General features: G+C 42.2%; 1 protein-coding gene and 1 pseudogene across 3 annotated transcripts; both read left to right on the top strand.

The window, feature by feature from the left end:
* Positions 1–1,228: 1,228 nt before the first annotated feature.
* Positions 1,229–13,248, top strand: tdrd15 (tudor domain containing 15). 2 transcript variants are annotated; one of them, XM_079646038.1, is made up of 5 exons: positions 1,229–1,441; positions 4,219–4,269; positions 5,483–11,077; positions 11,386–11,543; positions 12,810–13,248. In XM_079646038.1, the coding sequence occupies exons 2-4, from the start codon at positions 4,244–4,246 to the stop codon at positions 11,537–11,539; spliced, it is 5,775 nt and encodes a 1,924-aa protein (XP_079502164.1). In that variant the 5' UTR covers positions 1,229–1,441; positions 4,219–4,243; the 3' UTR covers positions 11,540–11,543; positions 12,810–13,248. The 2 variants fall into 2 exon arrangements, with proteins under 2 accessions (XP_079502164.1, XP_079502163.1); XM_079646037.1 differs by having other exon boundaries at positions 1,230–1,437; positions 4,211–4,269.
* Positions 13,249–16,184: 2,936 nt separating this feature from the next.
* LOC307016745 (tripartite motif-containing protein 16-like) lies at positions 16,185–18,992 on the top strand (annotated as a pseudogene). Its single transcript has one exon. The product of its transcript is annotated as a tripartite motif-containing protein 16-like (transcript).
* Positions 18,993–21,169: the final 2,177 nt, after the last annotated feature.

Raw genomic sequence — 21,169 nt, 5'->3', positions numbered from 1 at the left:
GAGCCGTTTCCGCTCTACATCCTGAACTCCTCCCTTCGATGCAATGCACTTCCGTTTTGGCGGACTGGGTTTGTTTTGCTAGCTAGCTCCGTTGTGCCGACAAAGTACTGATATCGCAGAGACAAAGAGGATATAACAATTACAACATGAAGAAAAGTGGTTCGGGAACTACGTGTGCGGTAGTTGGTTGCAATCACTCGAGAAAGCACCTGAACGAGTGGTTAGATAGAGAGTGCTACGACCACAAACCAGCACCCAGCACCCAGCCATGTTGTTCATTAAATACAGATAAACACAACAAATACTGCATGCATTGTATTTTTTAATATTATATATGAATATTTTCATAGTGATGTAATTGTGTGGGCTGCTTTTATATTTTAATTTGTAATACCTGTTAGGATTAAACATGTGATCTTTCTTGTTGAAGCCATTTCTTTAGTTTCCTCTAAACAATTAATTCATTCAGTGTTATTTATGTACAGTATGAGCTTAATATGAATGACGAACTGTGTTAAAAGAAATTGTAGCACTCTAAGGAACATATGAAATGCAATAATGCAATAACAGTGCAATAATGAAATTAAATTACATCAAACTTTATTTTCACTCAAACAGTACAGGCACATATGATATATTGCACAGCATAAAGAGATCATGTAAATTGTGCATTATGTAAACAACAGACAACTGTTGGCTCCTGTGGGCATGACCTAAATAAGGCAGTTTATTTTGGTTTTAAAATGCTGAGATATTTACTGCAGAACTGTAACCTTCCCTCAACAAAATCGTCAACAATTTTCGGGAGCATGTGGGCAAAGTAGAATGTGCGCAGCCTTATGATATGCCTTCAGACTGTCCATTGCTTTTCCATCTATTGCCATGGATTGAACGAAGTAGGAGCAAATTTTGCTGTACGTTATGCTGGGCCACGTCGTCATGTTATCCTCCCAGTTTTGCACTGAATTCGGGTGGGGGAGAGTAACGCCATCTCCAGTCAAAGAAGTAGAATCGTGTTCCCAAGCTAGCATCACTGTTAGCATCGAAATCGCTGTGTTTACACCAGTGCCCGTCTGACTGTTTACACCGGTTTACACCGACAGACGCTGTGCAAAAGACTTCCGGCGGAAATGAAGTGCATTTGTGTAGGGTTATGGCGCTACCCGTGGTTTGGCGCGTAAACTTGTCTATTTACCTCTTATTCATGCGCAATGTCGTATCTCATACACAACGTCGTATCTCATACACAACTTTAATGCATATTATTTTAAAGATTTAACCTCGATATTAACAACACAGATTTGCCTACCAACAAAAAAAGAGACGAAGAAGAAATATAAGCACGTTTGTCGAAGAGAAGCCGGAAGTGAGTTGCAGCAGCCATGGATGTCCAAAAGTTAATTAGACAACAGGTTGCAGACATGAGGCGCTAAAAAAAGGTAAGACACGGCCCTGAATGTTAATAAGGTTGGATTTTATCAGAAAGAAGCCTGTGTTTACAACCACTGAAGATTATTTGAGATACAAAACCGACCGTGATGTTAAGCGAAACACGTGTAGCCGAACCATTACATCACTGTACCTTATCGTTAGCTTGAGGTAGCATTGTTAGCTCGTCGCAAGTTTTAGCCGCTAACTCCTGCTGAATGTCAATTTACACGGTCACTAAAACGGCTAATGACTCACGTTTGGTGTGTCCGGGTATTCTGTAGTATCCTGTTACCAAACTAAAATATCAACATTTATAAAAAATCATTGTGGCTCTGTAATATAAATCAAATTTAAAATAGCGAGCTACATTAGCAAGATGGTAAAAGTTATACCTCACATGGACGATCGAAAAAACCATTCTCATTAGTGTTCATGGTATTTGTGGAGAAGTACTCAGATCTTGCATTTAAGTAAAAGTAGAAGTAAGAGTTTAGGAATACTCTGTTACAGTAAAAGTCCTGCATTCAAAATGTTACTCAAGTAAAAGTACAAAAGTATTAGCATCAAAATATAGTTAAAGTACCAAAAGTAATCATTGTGCAGATTAACATATATATATATATAATATGTTTTATAATGATTGATCATTAAAGTGTTCTCAAAGCTGGTAAAGGTGCAGCTAGTTTGAATGACTTTGTTCAGCATTTCCGCCAGGGGGGCGTCTTGCCGTCATTTGACGGCCTTATTCAGCTCGGGACACCCTGAACAAGAGCCGAGCGCGTCCAAAAATATTAATAATTCGAGAGAAGATCGAGAGTTTGTATCGCTTGAAATGACGAAAAGGAAACAGGACAAGGACATCCCTCAGTTGGAGGGGCAAAGGAGTCTGGTGGGATTCTTTTCGGAGTATTGAAGATCGTTTCCCCGGCATCAACAGGACAACACGGAACGTGCGCGATTTGGACGCGATGAGCGGGGGGTTTTAGTGGAGCACGCGCGTGAGCTGCGAGCGCCGGAGCCTCGCACTGGCGATACTGAGGCTCCGTGGTAAACTGTGGTAACATGAAGAGCCGTTTGGGAGCTGAAACAGCCGGTGCTTTAAGAGAGCCGAGCCAAATGATCCGGCTCAATAACGTAAAAAGACAGTATCTATAAGGGACGGCCCAAGTCAAAATTCAAAACTACTACTACTTTTATCGATACCGCTTATCGGTCCGGTCTTTTAACGGTACTCTCATCGGTTCTTTTGGAGAAAAAAAAAAGGTAAACTAACTAAACAAATTGTGAACAAAATTAACATTGCTTTTTATTTACATATACAACGTTTTAACAAATCTTATTAAATAATCTGATGACAGAACTGTAAACAGAATAGCTGAAACTTTTAACAAAATAAATAACTCGGTTACCTCTAATCATTAACCCAGGTTTGTATAATTGAGTTAACTCCGTGTGTTGCTGCTAACATACATAACACCTGACGAGGAAACGTTACTCATGGATGGGGATACAGAGCTACTAGAAAGACAGTCGAACCCGGTGCATTCCTCCGTCTGAATGTGGTGCACTTTTGCAAGATGTTTGGGCAAATTGCTTGTGTTACCGGCTGCCCTTACATGCTAAACTCTTATTGCACTTTAGGCAACGAGCATCGAGACGGGTAAGTTTAACCACACCTCGGAGCGCATTCTCTCCGCCATCTCCTCCGTGTGTGTTGCTGCATGTAGCAGCTGCGTGTGTGTAAACTGCCCCGCCCCCTCGCACACAGACGGGAGAGAGATCGAAAATACTAAAAATAATCATAGAAGCATTTTGCATATGTTTGTGTAGCAATAATACATTTGACATATATTTTACATGTCTCCAGTACCGATAAAAAGACCGCTAACGTCGGAGCTTAACGGTACCACTGTCTTTAATAATTCAGCTCCGGGGCCCGTTTAATACCGGGGCTCGCTACCCATCCCTACATGTAGTGGAATAAAAGTACACCTTTTACGTCTGAATTGTAGTGGGATAGAAGTACAAAGTAGCAAAATATTGAAATACTCAGGAGTACCAGTCTCTCAAAACTAATTAAGTACATTACTTGAGTAAATGTACTTAGTTACTTTACACATGTAATGTAAATGAAGCTAGCACACCAAGCTGAAGGCAATATGCATGTCTCCTTAATAGCAATACAATTTAAAATAGGAGCTACATTAGCAAGGTTCTCAAGTTATACATCCGCTTGATGATCGATCAATAAAACCTGCTAATTTGTCTCATGGTATTCAAAGAAAGCTGGCATGCCAAGATGTTTACAATATGAATTTCCAAGTAATATCAATAAAACCTATTTAGAGACATGAACAAGATTGCTAAAATCACACATTCCCATGACAATTAAAAAAAAAAAAAGTTTGTGATTGTTGGTTTTTTGCTAGCATGAATACAATGGGACTTAATAATAGTAATATGTCTTAACAACTTGTATTGTGTTTTGTATTTACACTCGCTGAAATGTAATTACTGAGAGGATATTCTTTTTTATTGTGGCCTTTTACAACAACTTATCTTAAATAATGTTAAACTGCCACCATTATATATATTTTTAAAGATAATTATTGACAAGGATTTAGTGATTTCTTTTTATGAATGAGGTTATATGTCAAAGTTGGGTGTTAAGTTACACATTCTTACTATATGAAGGTTAACGTCAGCGCTGGTTTATTGTGTGTGTGTTTCTTAATGATACTTAATGAGACATTTACTTATCTTCACTTTTTTTCTTTCAGGTTTTGTTTTGGATGTTACTGATGCTGCAGCCATGTCGTCAGTCTCCGAACAACAAAAGTAAGCAAATCGATGCAGCAAAAAAAAAGTGATGCTGACAAGTCCGTATGAAGTATAGATTAAATTAGATTCAACATTATTGTCGTTGTATAGTGTCATATTATGTTTAAATTGGATATCAAAGCTATTAGTTAAGGTTACGATTCTTTTTAGTCATTTACTTTCCAGGTTTTAATTTGAGGAGTCGGTGGCATATCATTTAGTCGAGCACCTAATTTAACAATACAACCATATTTAAGATGTGCAATTTCCCTCTTTTAATCTGTTAAGGCGAGACACCCCAGGTGAATAGGGTAATTTTTTTTAACTTAAAGGTATCGGCTAGAAATTTCTCCAGTTAATTACTTACAGTAAGGCAATTGTTTTTTGTATTATAAGTTTTCTTCGACGCACTCCGTGAAGGTATTTCATGTTCGGGGTCATTTCTTTTTTGTATAACCTTGCTTCGTGCAAGTGACAATTGTTGTCGTCTTCTCTGTAAAAGTTTTTTTCGCTGTTCTTTTGCCATTTTGAGATTTACATTTCTAGCGGAAAGCTAACCAGGAAGTGTTTTAGCACACCACGTGACGCATCTGAACGAATCACGTTGTCAGAAATTGACACCAGCCAATGAGATTTCGTTTCTTGGTTTAAGACCCCTTTGTACTTTCACGATTGGTTGCTGATGCAAAGGAAACAACCATATTTGGATCCGATGAGATTGTGCAGGAGAGACGGAGCTTTCCAACGATATCTCTGATGACATGGTGCAAACAGCGGTCACGGTACTTTATGTTACGTTAGAATGCTAACTTTTGGTGAATTTGACGCAAATAGACAAACTTTAGTAAAATAAACACTTAAATGTGTATTTTGTACGTTTTCCTTCCAAAAGCATGAAAGAAAACATGTTATAGAATCAAAATAGCACAAAATCTCAAAATTGACCAGTGCTTGAAAAATGATGTTTTTGCCTGCCGTGTCTCGCCTTAAATACTTGTTTTTCATCACTTGTAAATCTACTGTAGCAACAACAAAAGAGAAAGCAATTGAAATGCTTCAATAATCACCGTAGTTAGTTGAATGTTAGTTATAAAGTGGGAACTATGGGAGTTATTTTGCGACACACACACCAGGCTTTGATACGCATCGTACAATCGGCAGAATTGATAAACTCACAAAATGATTAACATAATTTTTGTAGGTAAATAATAAAAGTCACCTTTATTTTCAGGTCTGGTCAATCACCACTATGTGCCCTTTGGTCTGCGGACCTCAAGTTAACTCACTTGGACTGGAACCCTGAAGCAACCCTGATACACTTCCAGGGACATTACCTTTCCATATGTGATCTTGACTACAACATCTTGCAAGGGGAAATACAGAACACACCAAAGACTCAAGCTTCAGTGGCTATCGGAGAGTTTTGCCTCGTGGAAGATTTGACTTCAGGCCGCTGCTACAGAGGAAGAGTTCAGAACCGAAAAGAAGACTTATTTGATGTTTTCCTCATAGATCATGGTAATGTCTTGAGTGTTGACAAAGCCCTCATATATTCCTGCTCAAACGACCTTTTCAGCCTGCCTCCCAAGATAGTTTGCGGCTTTCTTGCAAATGTACTATTACCGCAGGGATGTTCTCATTCTGTAGTGGATGCATACTTCACAAACCTAATTGGAAGAAATGTCACAGGTTACATTAAAGCCTTTTTGCCAAACAAAGTGCTCCTATTGGAAGCCCCGGAAATTAACAATGATCTTGTAAGACATGGGTTCGGAAGACATGTGGACACAGATACCTTCTTTCTCTTGGTTGGTATGCTCACAGAGGTGCCACTCAAGCAAAGCACAGAGCAAGTTCCTGACTTACTCATTGAAAAGCCAAGGGCACAAGAATTCTGCTTCAAACGGTCTGGTTTGCAGGGATACGAAGAGATTCTGTCTCTCTGTGGGCCTAGATTGAGTTGTGGGACCCGTGCTAAAGTGCGTGTAACTGCTGCTGTTAACCCTGAGCTGTTTTACTGTCAGATGACCAGTGTGGACACAGATCTTTGGGAAATGTCAAAGAAGCTGGCTGAAGTTAATGAGTACCAAACCATAGAACACAATCAGAAGACTCCAGGAAACCTTGGTTTGTTGTGTTCAGTAAAAGGCAAAGATGAGAAATGGTACAGAGGCCTTGTGCAGTTTCTTCCAGTCAACTCTCAAGTTCGAGTTTTGTACATTGACTACGGATTCTTTGAATCTGTCAAAGTTGAAAACGTCTACAGGTTGCCACCTGAATTATTTTCAACACCCATCATGTCATTCCCATGCTCGCTCTTCTCCCTGGGTGATGAGGTTGAAGCGGTGAAAACTCAGCAGTTGAGTTTTCTAAAGGCAGGCTTGCTTGGCAAAGTGTTAGATGTGGAGATCAAACGTTTTGAGGAAGAACAGCACCTGTACTCTATCACAGTAATTGGTGCTGAGGAAAATCAAGTGGCTGAACCTAAGCCAACTCAAGAGCTTCCTAAAATGAAAGTTCCCTCAGTTTTTGAGATGGAAGAAAAGCCACCGCAGTGTGGCTATTTAAACTGTGAAACAATCATGGGCGAAGCAATGGCTAAAACACTCAAAGAAGAAGAGTTGGATGTAGACTCTGTCTTTGTGGGCTATGTCGAGCATGTCCAGAATCCAAACATCTTCTGGATCAGATCACAAAAACTCAATGATGAGTTTGAAGAAATGATGAGAAAAATGGCAGATAACTACAGTCAAGTGAAGCTGAATGAAGACGTGCTGTTGAATCCTGAGCCTGGGACACTGTGCTGTGCAGTTTATGAAGAAGACATGCATTTCTACAGGTGTGTAGTGGCGGAGTCCCTTGAGCATGGATCTGAAGTACTTTTTATCGATTTTGGAAACATTGAGAAAGTGCCCCGCATGATGATCAAGAAGATACCTGAGACATTGGCCAAAAAAGCTGCGTTTGCCTTCTGTTGTACTCTTGTAAATGTTTTTCCTATGGATGAATTCTGGACTACCGTCAAAACAGACTTTTTTAGACGAGCTGTGTCAAACAAGGCCCTGCTAGTCCACATTGTCCAAAAGGGAAAAAACAAATGTGTGGTTGATCTCTCTGTCGTGGGAGATGACAACAATCAAAGTATCACTGAGCTCCTGATCTCTTCCAAACAAGCTCAATACTGGAACAACATTGACCTAGAGCCTGGGGTGAAAAACAAAACAACTTTCACGGAAAAAACAAGGGGCCCCAAGCATCGTGTGACTCCAGACATCACTGGGAATTCAGAGCAATTGAGGGACTGCGCAGAGGAAGAGAAGACCTACACAAATCAAACTGAGAAGGTGCAAGCCCCTGCTTTATTCAAAGCCATAAGCATTAAGCCTGGGTATATCTTTGCTGTGTGTTGCACTTGCATCAAGTCTCCATCAGATTTCTGGTGCCAGCGGCAAGATAAGGTTCCAGCTTTGGAGGAACTGATGGATAAAGTGAATCAATATTACTCAACCCACACAGTTCCCCTCCAATCAGGGGATTCTTGTTGTATTGCCAAGTCACCTCTCGACGGAAGATGGTACAGAGCCTTCATCTTACAGAAACATAATGGCCATGCCACAGTGATGTTGGTTGACTACGGCTTGACCATCCGCATCAAGGAGCACAGTCTTCAGGCAATAAAGCCAGAATTCGTTCATTTGGAAGGACAAGCTTTCAGATGCAGCCTTAGCACCCCGATCAAACCTACTGGCCCCGATAAAATTGGGAATTGCGGTCCGGAGTGCAAGTTGATGAAGGATTTTGTCCTTGACACCCCCATCGGTCTAAGATGTCAAGTTGTCTCCCAGTTCAATGTGAAGAACAAAGGACTGTGCAGTGTTGTTCAACTCTACAACATCCAAACTCATAAGACCTTAACTAATCTGGGGGATCTGGGCCTGCCAAAAGAAGCAGTATTGTCAACAAAGCAACAGTCCATAGTGTTTCCGGAGTCTTTCGTCTACTCTTCATATGATATAAGTCCTGGAAATGAAGAACAAGTCCACGTCACTCATGTAGGCAGTCAGTGGGAAGTCTACTGCCAACTTGACAGAAACACTGATATCATCGATGAACTTAAAAATAACATTTCAACAGAGAGTGAGAAAATGATGCAACCCAGTACGACAGCAGTGACAAAGCTGTGCCTGGCAAAATACTTGGATGGCAAATGGTACAGGGGCTTGATACAACCTGTTCAGTCACCTCTGCATCTCAATGTGTTTTTTGTAGATTATGGAAATGCAACCATATCTGAGAAAACCAATGTCATGTGTATCCCCAGAGACTCTATGGATGTGTTGTGCACACCCATGCAGGCTTTCAAATGCCACCTTGCTTCTGTGTCCAAGGAACCGCTCTATGCAGATGTCAAAGATTGGCTTGAGGGTGCAATCCTCAACAAGCAAGTAAGAGCCGTCGTAAATGGAAAGTACAAAGATGGCTCTTTGGTTGTTGAACTTTTTGATGGAGATGTTAACATCAATGAGAAGGTTAGAGAGCTGATTCTTAGTCATTCACAGACGCCAAAGGCTGTTGTGACTTTTGACGTGAGCAGCAGAAAGAAAAACCACAAAACTCATCAAAGACCCAACACCAAGGATTCAATAAAGTGCAAGAAAGCGTCTTCAGATTCTTCCTGCAAGTTGGATGCTTACAGAAGTACTGAAGCTAGAATGGTTCCCCGCGAAAATAAAGAGAACCTGGTAAAAACAGTTCATGGACAAACTCGGAACACAAACGCAAGGGTTGAAAAACAAGGAGAGTGCACCTATACAAACACAAACTCAAATCAACCACAAATTACAGAAAAATCGGAGATCCCTAAATGCTCGTGTTTACAAAACAGAAGTGTGAGCGCAGGTTTCAGGGTGACGTGTTTTGTCTCCCACATCGACTCAGTCAGCAGTTTTTACCTTCAACTGTCGGACGATGAACCTTCCATCTTGAAAATGGGTGAAGATCTCAACTTGAGTAGTTTCAGAGAAACCTTGAAGACTACCACCTCTTTGAGAGTCAATGACATCGTTCTGGCTGAGTTTGAGGAAGACGGCGCTCTGTATCGCTCTGCTGTGACGGACTGTGACGGAAATTCCTGTATCAAAGTTGAGTTTGTGGACTATGGAAACTCTGCAGTCATCGAGAAGGAGAAGACCTACTCCGTACCAAAGGAGTATCTCTCTCAGCCAAGATTCAGCATATCATGCTCCTTGATGGACACAAGCATGTACCAAAATGATGCTTCTTTCACTGATGCTGTAATGGAAAAGCCTCTCATGGTTGAATTTGTCTCCCATCAAGAGTCCCATTGGGTAGTCAAGTTTGAAATTATTGATGAAGCTGCTGGTCTTCCAACGGCACTTGAAGCAGATGTTGAAAGTACCTCTGAAACCAAAAAGGAAGAGGCGTTTCATGCAGATTCATCTAAAAAAGAAGAGAAAGCGAGATCCTCTGAGCAGAACTTCATGAGACAAGAAGTGAGTGAGAATCAAACAACTCAATCTGAAAGAGCTCCTCTTGATGGTGAAAACCAAACACTGGAACCGACTGTCAAAGCGGATACAATCATGCCTCCACCTCTTCAAGTTAGAGACGCAAAGAGTGGTAGAGTTGTGTCAGTCCTGAGCAATGGCAATTTTTACATCCAACTAAATGACACCAGGGAACTGCTTGCTCTAATGGAAAATGTTATTGCTGAAAACCCATCCATGTGCAAGATCTTGGCTGAAGAGGATGTCAAACAAGGCCTCAAGTGCTTGGTCCAGGTAGACCATGGCAAAAAGTGGCACAGGGCTGTTGTTCAAGTTGTAGACGAGGGAAAATGCCAGGTCCTCCTCGTGGATCATGGAATAACACAAGAAGTTCAAAGTTGCTCAATCCGACAACAGTGTAGTATGCTGACACAAATCCAAAACTTTGCATTATTGTGCAAGATGAACTGCCTTGGGTTCAGTGAGGCAGAAGATGCTCATGAATTTTGGTGTGAAACTCTCATACCAATGATTGGCAAAGAAGTCAAACTTGTCTTTGTGTCTCGATCAGAAGCTAATCAACTGTGGAAGGTTGAAATAGTCATGAATGGACTGTTCCTCTATAGTCATTCACTGCAGCAGAATAAAGAGACGGTCTCTTCACCAGCTGACATTAAAGAAGAAGGAGAATCCAACTTGGACACAAACCCGCCTCGGCAGCTTGTCTTTGCTTCTATTGATTTATATAAAGAGTATTCAGGCTTTGCTTCTCAAGTGACGACTCCCATGGAGTTTTGCGTTGTTCCGGACGACCTGCTTCTCGTCACAAACCAAGTTTCCATAATGTTGGAGGACCTCCCTGAGCCGATGTCTTCTCTTCCTGAAGCCCATATCGTCCATGGGACCTGCTGCCTGTTTAAATCAGACACCAAGGACAAGTGGTGCAGAGCTGAAATCGTAAACATTGACACCACAGCGGTCCTGAACCTTGTCGATTACGGCCATTACGAATGCATCCCGTACGAAGAATGCTCCCAGCTGAAGAGGCTTCCTGAGGGGCTAACAAACTCCCCAAAAGTAACGTTCCCCTGTATCCTGCAAGGGGTGAAGCCAGTAGGTGAGGATAGTGGCCAGTGGAGCGATGAAGCTGCGGTCTTCTTCCAGCAGTGTTTTGACCAGAAGAGCCTCCAGATGTTCTTCAGAGAGTTTGTGTCGAACACACACTGGAAGGTGGACATTCTGGCAGATGGCGTCAATGTGGCCAAGGAGCTGGTGGATGCTGGATATGCCGAATATACCGACCACATACGGAGAAAGACGTAAGCTTTTATTATTTGTTTTTATTACACTTTCATTGAAGCCACTAGTCAGTCCAATTTTCACCATCTAACAATAATTTATATTCTGTATACACTGTAAACACACCATTCCAATTTAACTGAGGCAGTATAAAATAAATACCACTTTCTTTCATTAGCCATTACTTTTGGGTCATTGTTTAAAAAATAAATAAATCATAATGACTTTAATTCAGTAAGGACATTTTAATAAGCTGTCTTCAGCTAACCACATATTTTGCTTTGGAAATCAATGAATACTCTATTTATAAAAAATATTTTCCTGATAGATTCAGGCTCCAGGAACAGATTTCTCGTTGCCCCGAGAGTGATGAAGAGTTCGGTCTGGAAGATGAAGGCTCCGACGATCAGTCAGATCTCTTGGTTGACTCTACTGATGAATCAGAGCCGGAGTTGCCACTGGGTCTCGTTTCTACATTATAGAGATGTAAGTAAATACTAATGCAGGATTTAATATATTTTACGAGACATAAGGGCAGGAATTCACAGGGAAAGGAGCCGTTTTGAGCTCTGCTAACGTCAAACGCGTCATATTAACGTCGCATGGGGGAGCAACTTTCTCTCACTCGTTCTCTGCCCAATCCACGGTAGTAGTTGGTAGTTGATTTGAGCAGTTGTGATTTAGTGAGCTGGTATTTTTTCGGTAATTTTACATTGCATTTCACCATTTGTAATCATGGTGAGCTGGAGTTTGTGCAAGTTGCACAAACTCCAGCCTGTCAGGGAAACTGTGGACTCGATGCCCTGACACTAACAGGAAAAGGACCAGAGCTAGCTTTCGTTCCTGGGTGCGTTGTGTGAGGTGCATCCACCTCCCTGCAGCACATACTCTCCACAGCTGAGGCCTATCAAACAAAACTTTTATCTCCGGCAAACAGCACCGTAGTGTGGCGTTGCATTAGGTAACGTGAGATACGGCTGATACTTGCGCATTAGTTTCTGTTATGGATCAGTATCAACAGTCCTGCCAGTAACGTTACTATATTATCAATGCTACTTTAGTTATAGCCTGATATATGATAGCTAACTTCACAATGTTGTGACTGACGTTAGCTAACATTCTGTAGCTAACGCCGGTCACTCACCAAGACAGCTGCCCAGTTCTCTACTGGTTCTCCTCACACCACAGCTCCATTTCTCTCCGATGGCCGTTATTTCTTCTAATCCTTGGCTGCTCCTGGTCTCTTGGACGCCTAGCAGGCTCATAATTAGTAGGTTGTGGGCAGTCATATGCATTCGAATATACATTTTCAACCTCTTCTGTGTCAAAACTAGCATTGTGATCCATGTTTATTAATACGTTAGACAGGCCGCTCTCCCCCATGTGACGTCACACGCGGGTGGTCTTTTTTTATGCGGAAGTAAAAATGTCTTACAAAAACCACGCCAGATGTCACTGTAGTGTATATTTCTGTATATGTTTTAGAAAATCTAGTGTATATCATTTTCGTACACATTTATTCGCTAGGGGTTCTAACCTGCAAGTTGCTCTTTAAGGCGTCATAAAAAAATCAGACTACAGCATGCCATTACAAAGTCATACAAAGTGTCATGTAAACTACGTCATAGTTTACTTTGTCTTAAAATATAATATAGTATGTCATAAAACATGGTATATCACTGCCTCTTGCTTATCATGTTAGTAGCTTTACAGTAATGTACAGTTCGGTCACTTTGTTATCTTCTGTTCCAGGTTTTCTGTCGTGCTGGCAGCAACTCAACAGCGATTCCCAATCACTCTGATTTATCAAAGTGAGATGCTGATTGTTAGATATTTTAGCTAAATATTGAATCCCAGCACTTTGCATTATGTTAACTTGTTTTTATTTGTATTCATATTTTATACATTCTTTTGTTAACGAATACCTCAGTTAGATTATGTCGGCTGCGCTATGTTACTTTAAAGCGGAAGCAATCTGAGTTGTTAAACTGTTTTATTTAAATTAGGAGTTATCCTCATACAGGGTTTATACATTAATAATGTTATTGAGCGTTTAGATGTGTTCATTTGTGTTTCTACGTTAAACTGTTAAGTGTTTTATGTCCACGAAAGATGAAGTAGGGCAGTAAAAACTGCAGTGTTTTACATTACGGCTTTTGTGTTGATCTAAATAAAAAAAAGCTACTTTGAACCTTGGTACATTTTATTTTGTTCTTATATACTTTATTAACTTAACTTGTGATGTAATGGAATTTCTTTTAGGGGTGTGGAAAAGCAGAAAAAAATCCTGAAATGACCCCTTAAAAAAAAGAAATCCAGTTCACCACCACTAGAGGGTGCTGTTGATCCATGTTTGTTCAAATAGTCATTTATCCGTCCCTGCTGTTCAATGGTACAACCAACTTTACCTAAGTCTATCAAAAACTGTCTGCAGGTGTTTCGATTACAAACTCAATATTGTATTTCAGCAATGTAAGGATGCAGATAGCTTTTCAGTTACAAAAGTACTTTTTTTATTCTTTCTTTTATTAATGAAATTTTTAAAAATATTTTGGTTCAAATGTACATATAAGTCCAACAGTTGCACAAATAAAGACACTTTTTTTTAAATCGAACTATAGTATGTAATTCAAATAGAGTGTTTTTGTAATAATTCATTTTTCCAAAATAAGGTTCCACCGGAAAGGGAGGGACTTCGCCACTCTATTCACCCATAATGTGGAAATGAGTTTTAAGTTTATTTTACCGATAGTACAGCAATATAAGTGTCTAAGTGCCCCATTGAGCCTGCAATTTGTGGATGTGTTACATGAGAAGCAGTTGTTTTGTTATAACTAATCCAGATTTGAAATTGTGTTTACCGAAGAAAAATAAGTATATTATCAGAAGTGGGATTCGAACCCACGCCTCCAGAGGCCATCCTGACATGTAAGACTATAGGACAGTAAAAAAAACAAAAAACAGTTTAAAAAGGGAGTGATTAGTAAAATATTTATAAATAGAAAGAAAGAATGCTAACTAGGTAACATAAGATAAGAATAAACCAGTTTAAATGATTTGTTATTGGTTGTGATCATATTCTAAAGATGATTGGATGATTGAAAAGTATACAGCTCCCTTTCATATGAGTGTTGAAGGCTGTATCAACAAATTCACCAGAATTTATGGAAACACCAGAGTGCACCAGCATTTCACTTCAACATTTTAAAAAACATCTTCCCGGGGGAGCACGCCCCCGGACCTCCCTAGAGGAGCTGAGGCCCGTCCACCCCCAAAATAAAGCAGGTTAAAATAATTAGATTGCAAACATGTTCTTTTAGTAAACACTGAAAACGGGTCCCACAGACCCAAACAGCACACAAAGGTTAAAGGTAAGCATATTAACGTTAAAATGTGCTAAATATATACACTGCAAAAAACAAAAAAAGAGGAGTAAAAGTAGCCCCCGACTTGTTTTATTTTTTTAAAGTAACCCTCACCCTAAAAAAGGTTGGTGACCCCTGCTTTGGATCACTTGCTGTCTCCTCTGGGTTTTGGTTCTGGTTCGGGGGTGTAGAACTTGAACTTGACGCAAACAAGGATCCCGGTGAGGGCGGTGGTTAGAGGGATCTTTAGGGTGGGGGCTGCCGTGGAGAAAGGGTGAGGAAACTGGAGAGGGGGAGGCAGAGGCCTCCACATGTGGAAGGACGTTCAGGCGGTCAGCGCTCGGAGAAACGTCCATAAACAGAGCTATGTTTGCTGGGTCTTCAGGGAGGAGGTCTGAGGGTCCTCTGATAGGAGAGGAGGGAAGGAGATGAGGAGGTGAGGAAGGGAGTGAGGAAGGAGGTGAGGTTTCCTGCATCACGTTATAGGATGGGGTGTCTCTGTGATGGGGTCCTGGGAAGGGGACACAGCGGGGGACGTCTCCTCGGAGGACGTCTCCTCGATGGACTCTAAGGAATCTGAGGTTTCTTCTTCTCCATTGAGACACATCTGTTGGAGGGTAAAAAGAAAAGATTTAAAAGAAGATTTCAACCAAAAATCATCATTTTGGTGTCAATTAAAGAGGACGTGTAGTTTTCAGGTTCATATTTAGTGCGAATGCACAGGATAAGGCACACACACACACACATACACACACACACACACACACACACACACAAACACACATACCCCCCCACACACACACGCACACACATACCCCACACACATACCCCACACACACACACACACACATACCCCCCCCCCCCACACACACACACACACACACACATACCCCCCCCCCACACACACACACACACACATAACGCCCCCCTCCACACACACACACACATACCCCCCGCACACACACACACACACACACACACACACACACACACACACACACACACATACCCCCCACACACACACACACATACCCCCCCCCCCCCCACACACACACACACACACATACCCCCCCCACACACACACACATACCCCCCCCACACACACACACACACACACATACCCCCCCCACACACACACACACACACACATAACGCCCCCCTCCACACACACACACACACATACCCCCCGCACACACACACACACACACACACACACACACACACACACACACACACACACACACACACACACACACATACCCCCCACACACACACACACATACCCCCCCCCCCACACACACACACACACACACATACCCCCCCCCCCCACACACACACACACACACACCCCCCCCACACACACACACACACATACACCCCCCCCCCCCACACACACACACACACACACACACACACACATACCCCCCCCCCACACACACACACACACACACACATAACGCCCCCCTCCACACACACACACACATACCCCCCCCCACACACACACACACACACACCCCCCCCACACACACACACACACATACACCCCCCCCCCCACACACACACACACACACACACACACACACACACACACAACTACTAGTACTTACAGTAAAAAACGACTGACTGTACATTCAACTATTAAATCAATCAGCTATTTCAGGACATTGAGGCTATACATTTACACTGGAGGAAACACATATTTAACCCCCTTCAGATTTTGTAAGTTTACCAACTTATTTTACAACTAAAAGCTCTTTTCAAATGAGGAGGAGGTTGTAACCGAGGCTCTGTGTAGGTCAGAGTCTGAGCGCTGCTCTTCCTCCTGGAATGAATCAGAGTTTGATAAGCCCTCCCTCTTCTTTCTGCTCTCAGACAGAGCCAGCTCCACTCTGTACTTCCTGGTTCCTCCCCTTCAGATCTACACTGAGGAGGAGGGGTGTAACCAACATGTGGGTAAAGCACAAGAGCTGATAGGCCACATTCACCGCCCACACACATGCTGTTCAGATAACCTGTCACATAGTTTCAGTTCTCAGGAAGTGAAACTCACACACTCGCTGCTACTGAGAGGTGAAATGGCGCAGAAAGGAGTTCAGCTGGACCGGGAAATGTTATCTTGTTCCATCTGTCTGGATCTACTGAAGGATCCGGTGACCACTACCTGTGGACACAGCTACTGCATGAAGTGTATTAAAGGCTTCTGGGACGGAGAGGATGAGAAGAAGATCCACAGCTGCCCTCAGTGCAGGCAGAGCTTCACACCGAGGCCTGTCCTGCTGAAGAACACCATGTTAGCAGCTTTAGTGGAGGAGCTGAAGAAGACTGGACCCCCACCTGCTCCTGCTGATCTCTGCTATGCTGGAGCTGGAGACGTGGCCTGTGATGTCTGTACTGGGAGGAAACTGAGAGCCTGTAAGTCCTGCCTCGTGTGTCTGGCCTCTTACTGTGACCAACACCTCCAGCCTCATTATGAATCACCTGTCTTTAAAAAACACAAGCTGGTGGAGCCCTCCAAGAAGCTCCAGGAGAACATCTGCTCTCGTCACGACGAGGTGATGAAGCTGTTCTGCCGCACTGATCAGCAGAGTATCTGTTCTCTCTGCTCTTTGGACGAACACAAAGGCCACGACACGTGTCTGCTGCAGCAGAGAGGACTGAGAGGCAGAGAGAGCTGGAGGGGAGTCGACTAAACATCCAGCAGAGAATCCAGGACGGAGAGAAGGAGGTGAAGCTGCTTCAGCAGGAGGTGGAGGCCGTCAATGGCTCTGCTGAGAAAGCAGTGGAGGACAGTGAGAAGATGTTCACTGAGCTGATCCGTCTCATGGAGAAAAGAAGCTCTGATGTGAAGCAGCAGCTCAGATCCCAGCAGGAGAGAGAAGTGAGTGGAGTCAGAGAGCTCCAGGAGAAGCTGGAGCAGGAGATCTCTGAGCTGAAGAGGAGAGACGCTGAGCTGAAGCTGCTGTCTCTCACAGAGGACCACAACCAGTTTCTGCTCAGCTACCCCTCCTCACTGCCAGCCCTCAGTGAAGCTACACACTCCTCCAGCATCAACATCCGTCCTCTGAGATACTTTGAGGACGTGACGGCGCCCTGTCAGCAGTCAGAGACAAACTACAGGACGTCCTGAGAGAGGACTGGACAAACGTCTCACCGACTGAAGTGGATGTTTTACTGTCAGCAGCAGAGCCCACCACCAGAGCTGGGTTCTTAACATATTCACAGGAGATCACTCTGGATCCAAACACAGCAGAGACACGGCTGTTATTATCTGAGGGGAGCAGAAAAGCAACAGTCATGAAACAACAACAGTCTTATTCTAGTCACCCAGACAGATTCACTGTATGGCCTCAGGTCCTGAGTAGAGAGAGTCTGACTGGACGTTGTTACTGGAGGTGGATTGGAGAGGGAGAGGAGTTTTTGTAGCAGTCGCATACAAGAATATCAGCAGAGCAGCAGGGGGGGGAAGTGTATTTGGATTCAATGACAAATCTTGGTCCTTAGAGTGTGACCAAAACAGTTATTCATTTCGTTACAACCGTATCAACACTCCCGTCTCAGGTCCTCTGTCCTCCAGAGTAGGAGTGTACCTGGATCACAGAGCAGGTGTTCTGTCCTTCTACAGCGTCTCTGAAACCATGACTCTCCTCCACAGAGTCCAGACCACATTCACTCAGCCGCTACATGCTGGAGTTTTTCTTTATCAGAATTATGGAAACACTGCTGAGTTTTGTAAACTCAAATAGCCTGAAGTCATTGGAGGAACTCTTCTACTTCTTAAACTCACCGTGAGTCCATCAGAGCTGAGTGTTCATGTCTTCACTGCAGAGATCAGCTGTCAATCAAACATGATGGGCGGGGCTTCAACATCTTCTCACGAGTTGTTCTGTAGATGTTGGACTTTCTTCCGGCTCCTTCCTGTGTCTGTGTAGCCATGGAGGCTGCTCAGGAGGATCCTTGTTCACCTGAACTGATTTGTAAACTTTGCTCTAAATATGTGTTGGATATTTCTTTTGATTCTTGTTGTTGTTTCTCTTGTAGTGCACGAGTCTTCAGAGAGAAAGCAGCAGAGCTTCTTTAATTGTACAGATTTTATTCTGGTTCTAAAACAATAGAGACATTTATAATCACATGTATTATTTTTGACAGATTAAATGTTATTGTTGCCCAAATTAAATAACACATGAGTTCCCAGATGGTTATTTCACTTATTTCATTTAAAATGATATTACTTACTGTCATGATCATAATCAATAAGGACATCATTTATTATTCTCCTGTAAATAGCTTAGAGTCTTTGCTTGGGAAATACATTGTTATTGTTTTGCAGACTAATTGTTGTTGTTGTTGTTGTTGTTGTTGTTGTTGTTATCCAAATAGAAGGTGTGTACTCTGATGTTTTATAGAACATAACTTATCATGATAATAATCAATAAGGAAATCATGTCTGATTCTGTTTGAAATAGCTGAGATGAAACACATGTATGGTGTGGAGAAAGTGAAACTGATCATGAAATCATTGAACAGACTTTACTGATGGGATGTGTGATCAAATGAAATGTTTGGATCATTAATAAAGGTTTGTCTTCAAAAACAAAAAAAGGATGTTCTTCTTGTGTTATGTCCAAGGTGCCATACGAAGCTGATGGAGAACATGTGGAAGTGATCTGAGATGAAATGAAGTTCAAGTTCAACCAGGAAGACCGTCTTTACTCATTCATTTACTATTTCCATGTAACTACTACTCTCAATAATTGATCAGGCGCGTCACTCCCCAGCTTAACCAATCACTTCGCTCTATTCTCACAAGCCTATCATAGCGCTCCGCTAACAATCTTTTAAATCTACTCTCCCCTCTGACAGCTGTCATTTCAGGTGACTCGACGCAACCCTCCTCCACCCCTTTTCACCTCCTGTCCCTCTGAATCCAGGGTCAAGCTAAGCCCCTCCCCTTCAGACCGACCCCAACCATCCATTCACCACCACCAGGGTCAAGCTAAGCCCCTCCCCTTCAGACCCAACCCAACTATCCATTCACCACCATCAGTGGCTAGACCCCGAGGGGTTTCATCGGATCGGTTCTCCCCTCCGAATGATACTCCTTAACAACGGGGCCTAATCGCCAAAACTCCATTTCATTCATTGTGTATTCCTGGCAATAAATATGTATTCTTACATCAAAACCGTCTCTCCTGATTGGATAACTGAGTTTCCTCCTGAAACAAAGCACAGTGTTCATCATCACTCAGTCTGTCCCCTCCCTCATGCTAGTGGAGCCGCGCCACACTAATTGCGCTCCAACAGTATGGAAGGAATTGCCCCTCCAGGTTAGACTTGCTCCAACTCTGCCTGTTTCTAAATCGCGTTTAAAAACCCACTTCTTTTCCCTGGCTTTTACAGACCAGGTGACACTTGTGCTTTTAAATGTGGGTTTTTATCTTGCCAGTGTTTTGTATTGTTTGTACGTCGTGTAGGAGAGTTTCTCAGTCTGTGGCTTCTGATCTGGTTTCATTGTCCTGTCTGTTTGTTATGTATTTATGCTATGTTTTTATACAGTTGTTGAGGTACAGCACTTTGTTCAACTCTGTTGTTTGCTATTGTAGTGCGAAAGAAGGGAGTCGGAGGCGGTGCATCGAAGGAACAAAGTTGGATTTATTGAGCAGCAGAAAAGCACATGTTGTCGGCTTGAAGTCCGGGCAGAGAAGGGAAGAAGAGAAAGGAGGGCACACAGTAGGCACACAGTAGGTACAGTCAACATATGTGTCCGTGCGGAACAATACCCCCAACCTGTAGTTCCATGATTGAATTATGTAAATCAGTGATCACTACACTAGAAATAAAGTGGATTGGATAATGATCAACGACAATTATAGGGAAATAGAAAATAAAACTGATGATATAACAAAAAAACTTTATTAATCTGTGTTTGACGACCAATTGACAAACATGAGGATGTTAGAAAGTGGTAACATTTGAAAATGAAACTAATAAAAGTCATAATAAACAACATTTAAGTGAAAATACAGTGAATAAAAAATTATGATTAAATAAATGAGTAAATCGTAATAATAGAAATAGGTAGAATAAAGGAAGTAAAGTCAAAATATCGATAAAATTATCACCAATTATCAAATTGAAAACAATGAGCACCTTTCAGAGCTCCTCTGATACACTTCAAAGGGTTTGACAAGCAATTGATACAAATGTGAAAATAAAATAGATTAAAACAATAAAAAAACTCATTCAAAAATACAATGAAATGGAAAATAAAGATGATAGAGTTATAAAGTATAATAACCGGACCGCTACGATGTATTTAATTTAAAATCAGATTACGTTCAGACCCTCACAGATCCTCTGTCAGAAAGCAGCACGGCCAAACACTTCACTTAGTCTCTTTGGATCAGGGGTAGCCAACACAGTGCCCGCAGGCACTTAGTCGCCCGCGGGGCATGTTCTAAAAATAGCTCGCCAAGCAAGTCCATGTACAAAATACACAAAACAAAAAAGGAAATGTAATTAAAAGAATCTACCCTATGCATAAAGAAACCTAAATCATAGCGAACTCTATCTACTTAATATAACTCTATATCTATCTAACACCCCTCCTCCCGCCACCCCCACAATTAATATCGACCAATCACGTTCTTGATTGATTTGCGGGTCCAGAGTTGCAGTCGGGAAGAAAAGCAATGTGATACCTCCCTGCTGATTTTCCTTCTGGCAGAATCTACATAACACATCAGCCCC

This window comes from Notothenia rossii (assembly GCF_949606895.1).
Source record: "Notothenia rossii genome assembly, chromosome: 8".
Lineage (NCBI taxonomy): Eukaryota > Metazoa > Chordata > Actinopteri > Perciformes > Nototheniidae > Notothenia > Notothenia rossii.
Note: the sequence above shows the minus strand (reverse complement) of the source record. Positions and strands in the feature narration are given on the sequence as shown.

Excerpts from the sequence above, each read along its gene's own strand:
- tdrd15 (XM_079646038.1), top strand. The coding sequence starts at position 4,244 with ATGTCGTCAGTCTCCGAACAACAAAA. Across the intron at positions 4,270-5,482 it reads TCAGTCTCCGAACAACAAAA|GTCTGGTCAATCACCACTAT; the intron begins GTAAGCAAATCG and ends CTTTATTTTCAG. Across the intron at positions 11,078-11,385 it reads GACCACATACGGAGAAAGAC|ATTCAGGCTCCAGGAACAGA; the intron begins GTAAGCTTTTAT and ends TTTTCCTGATAG.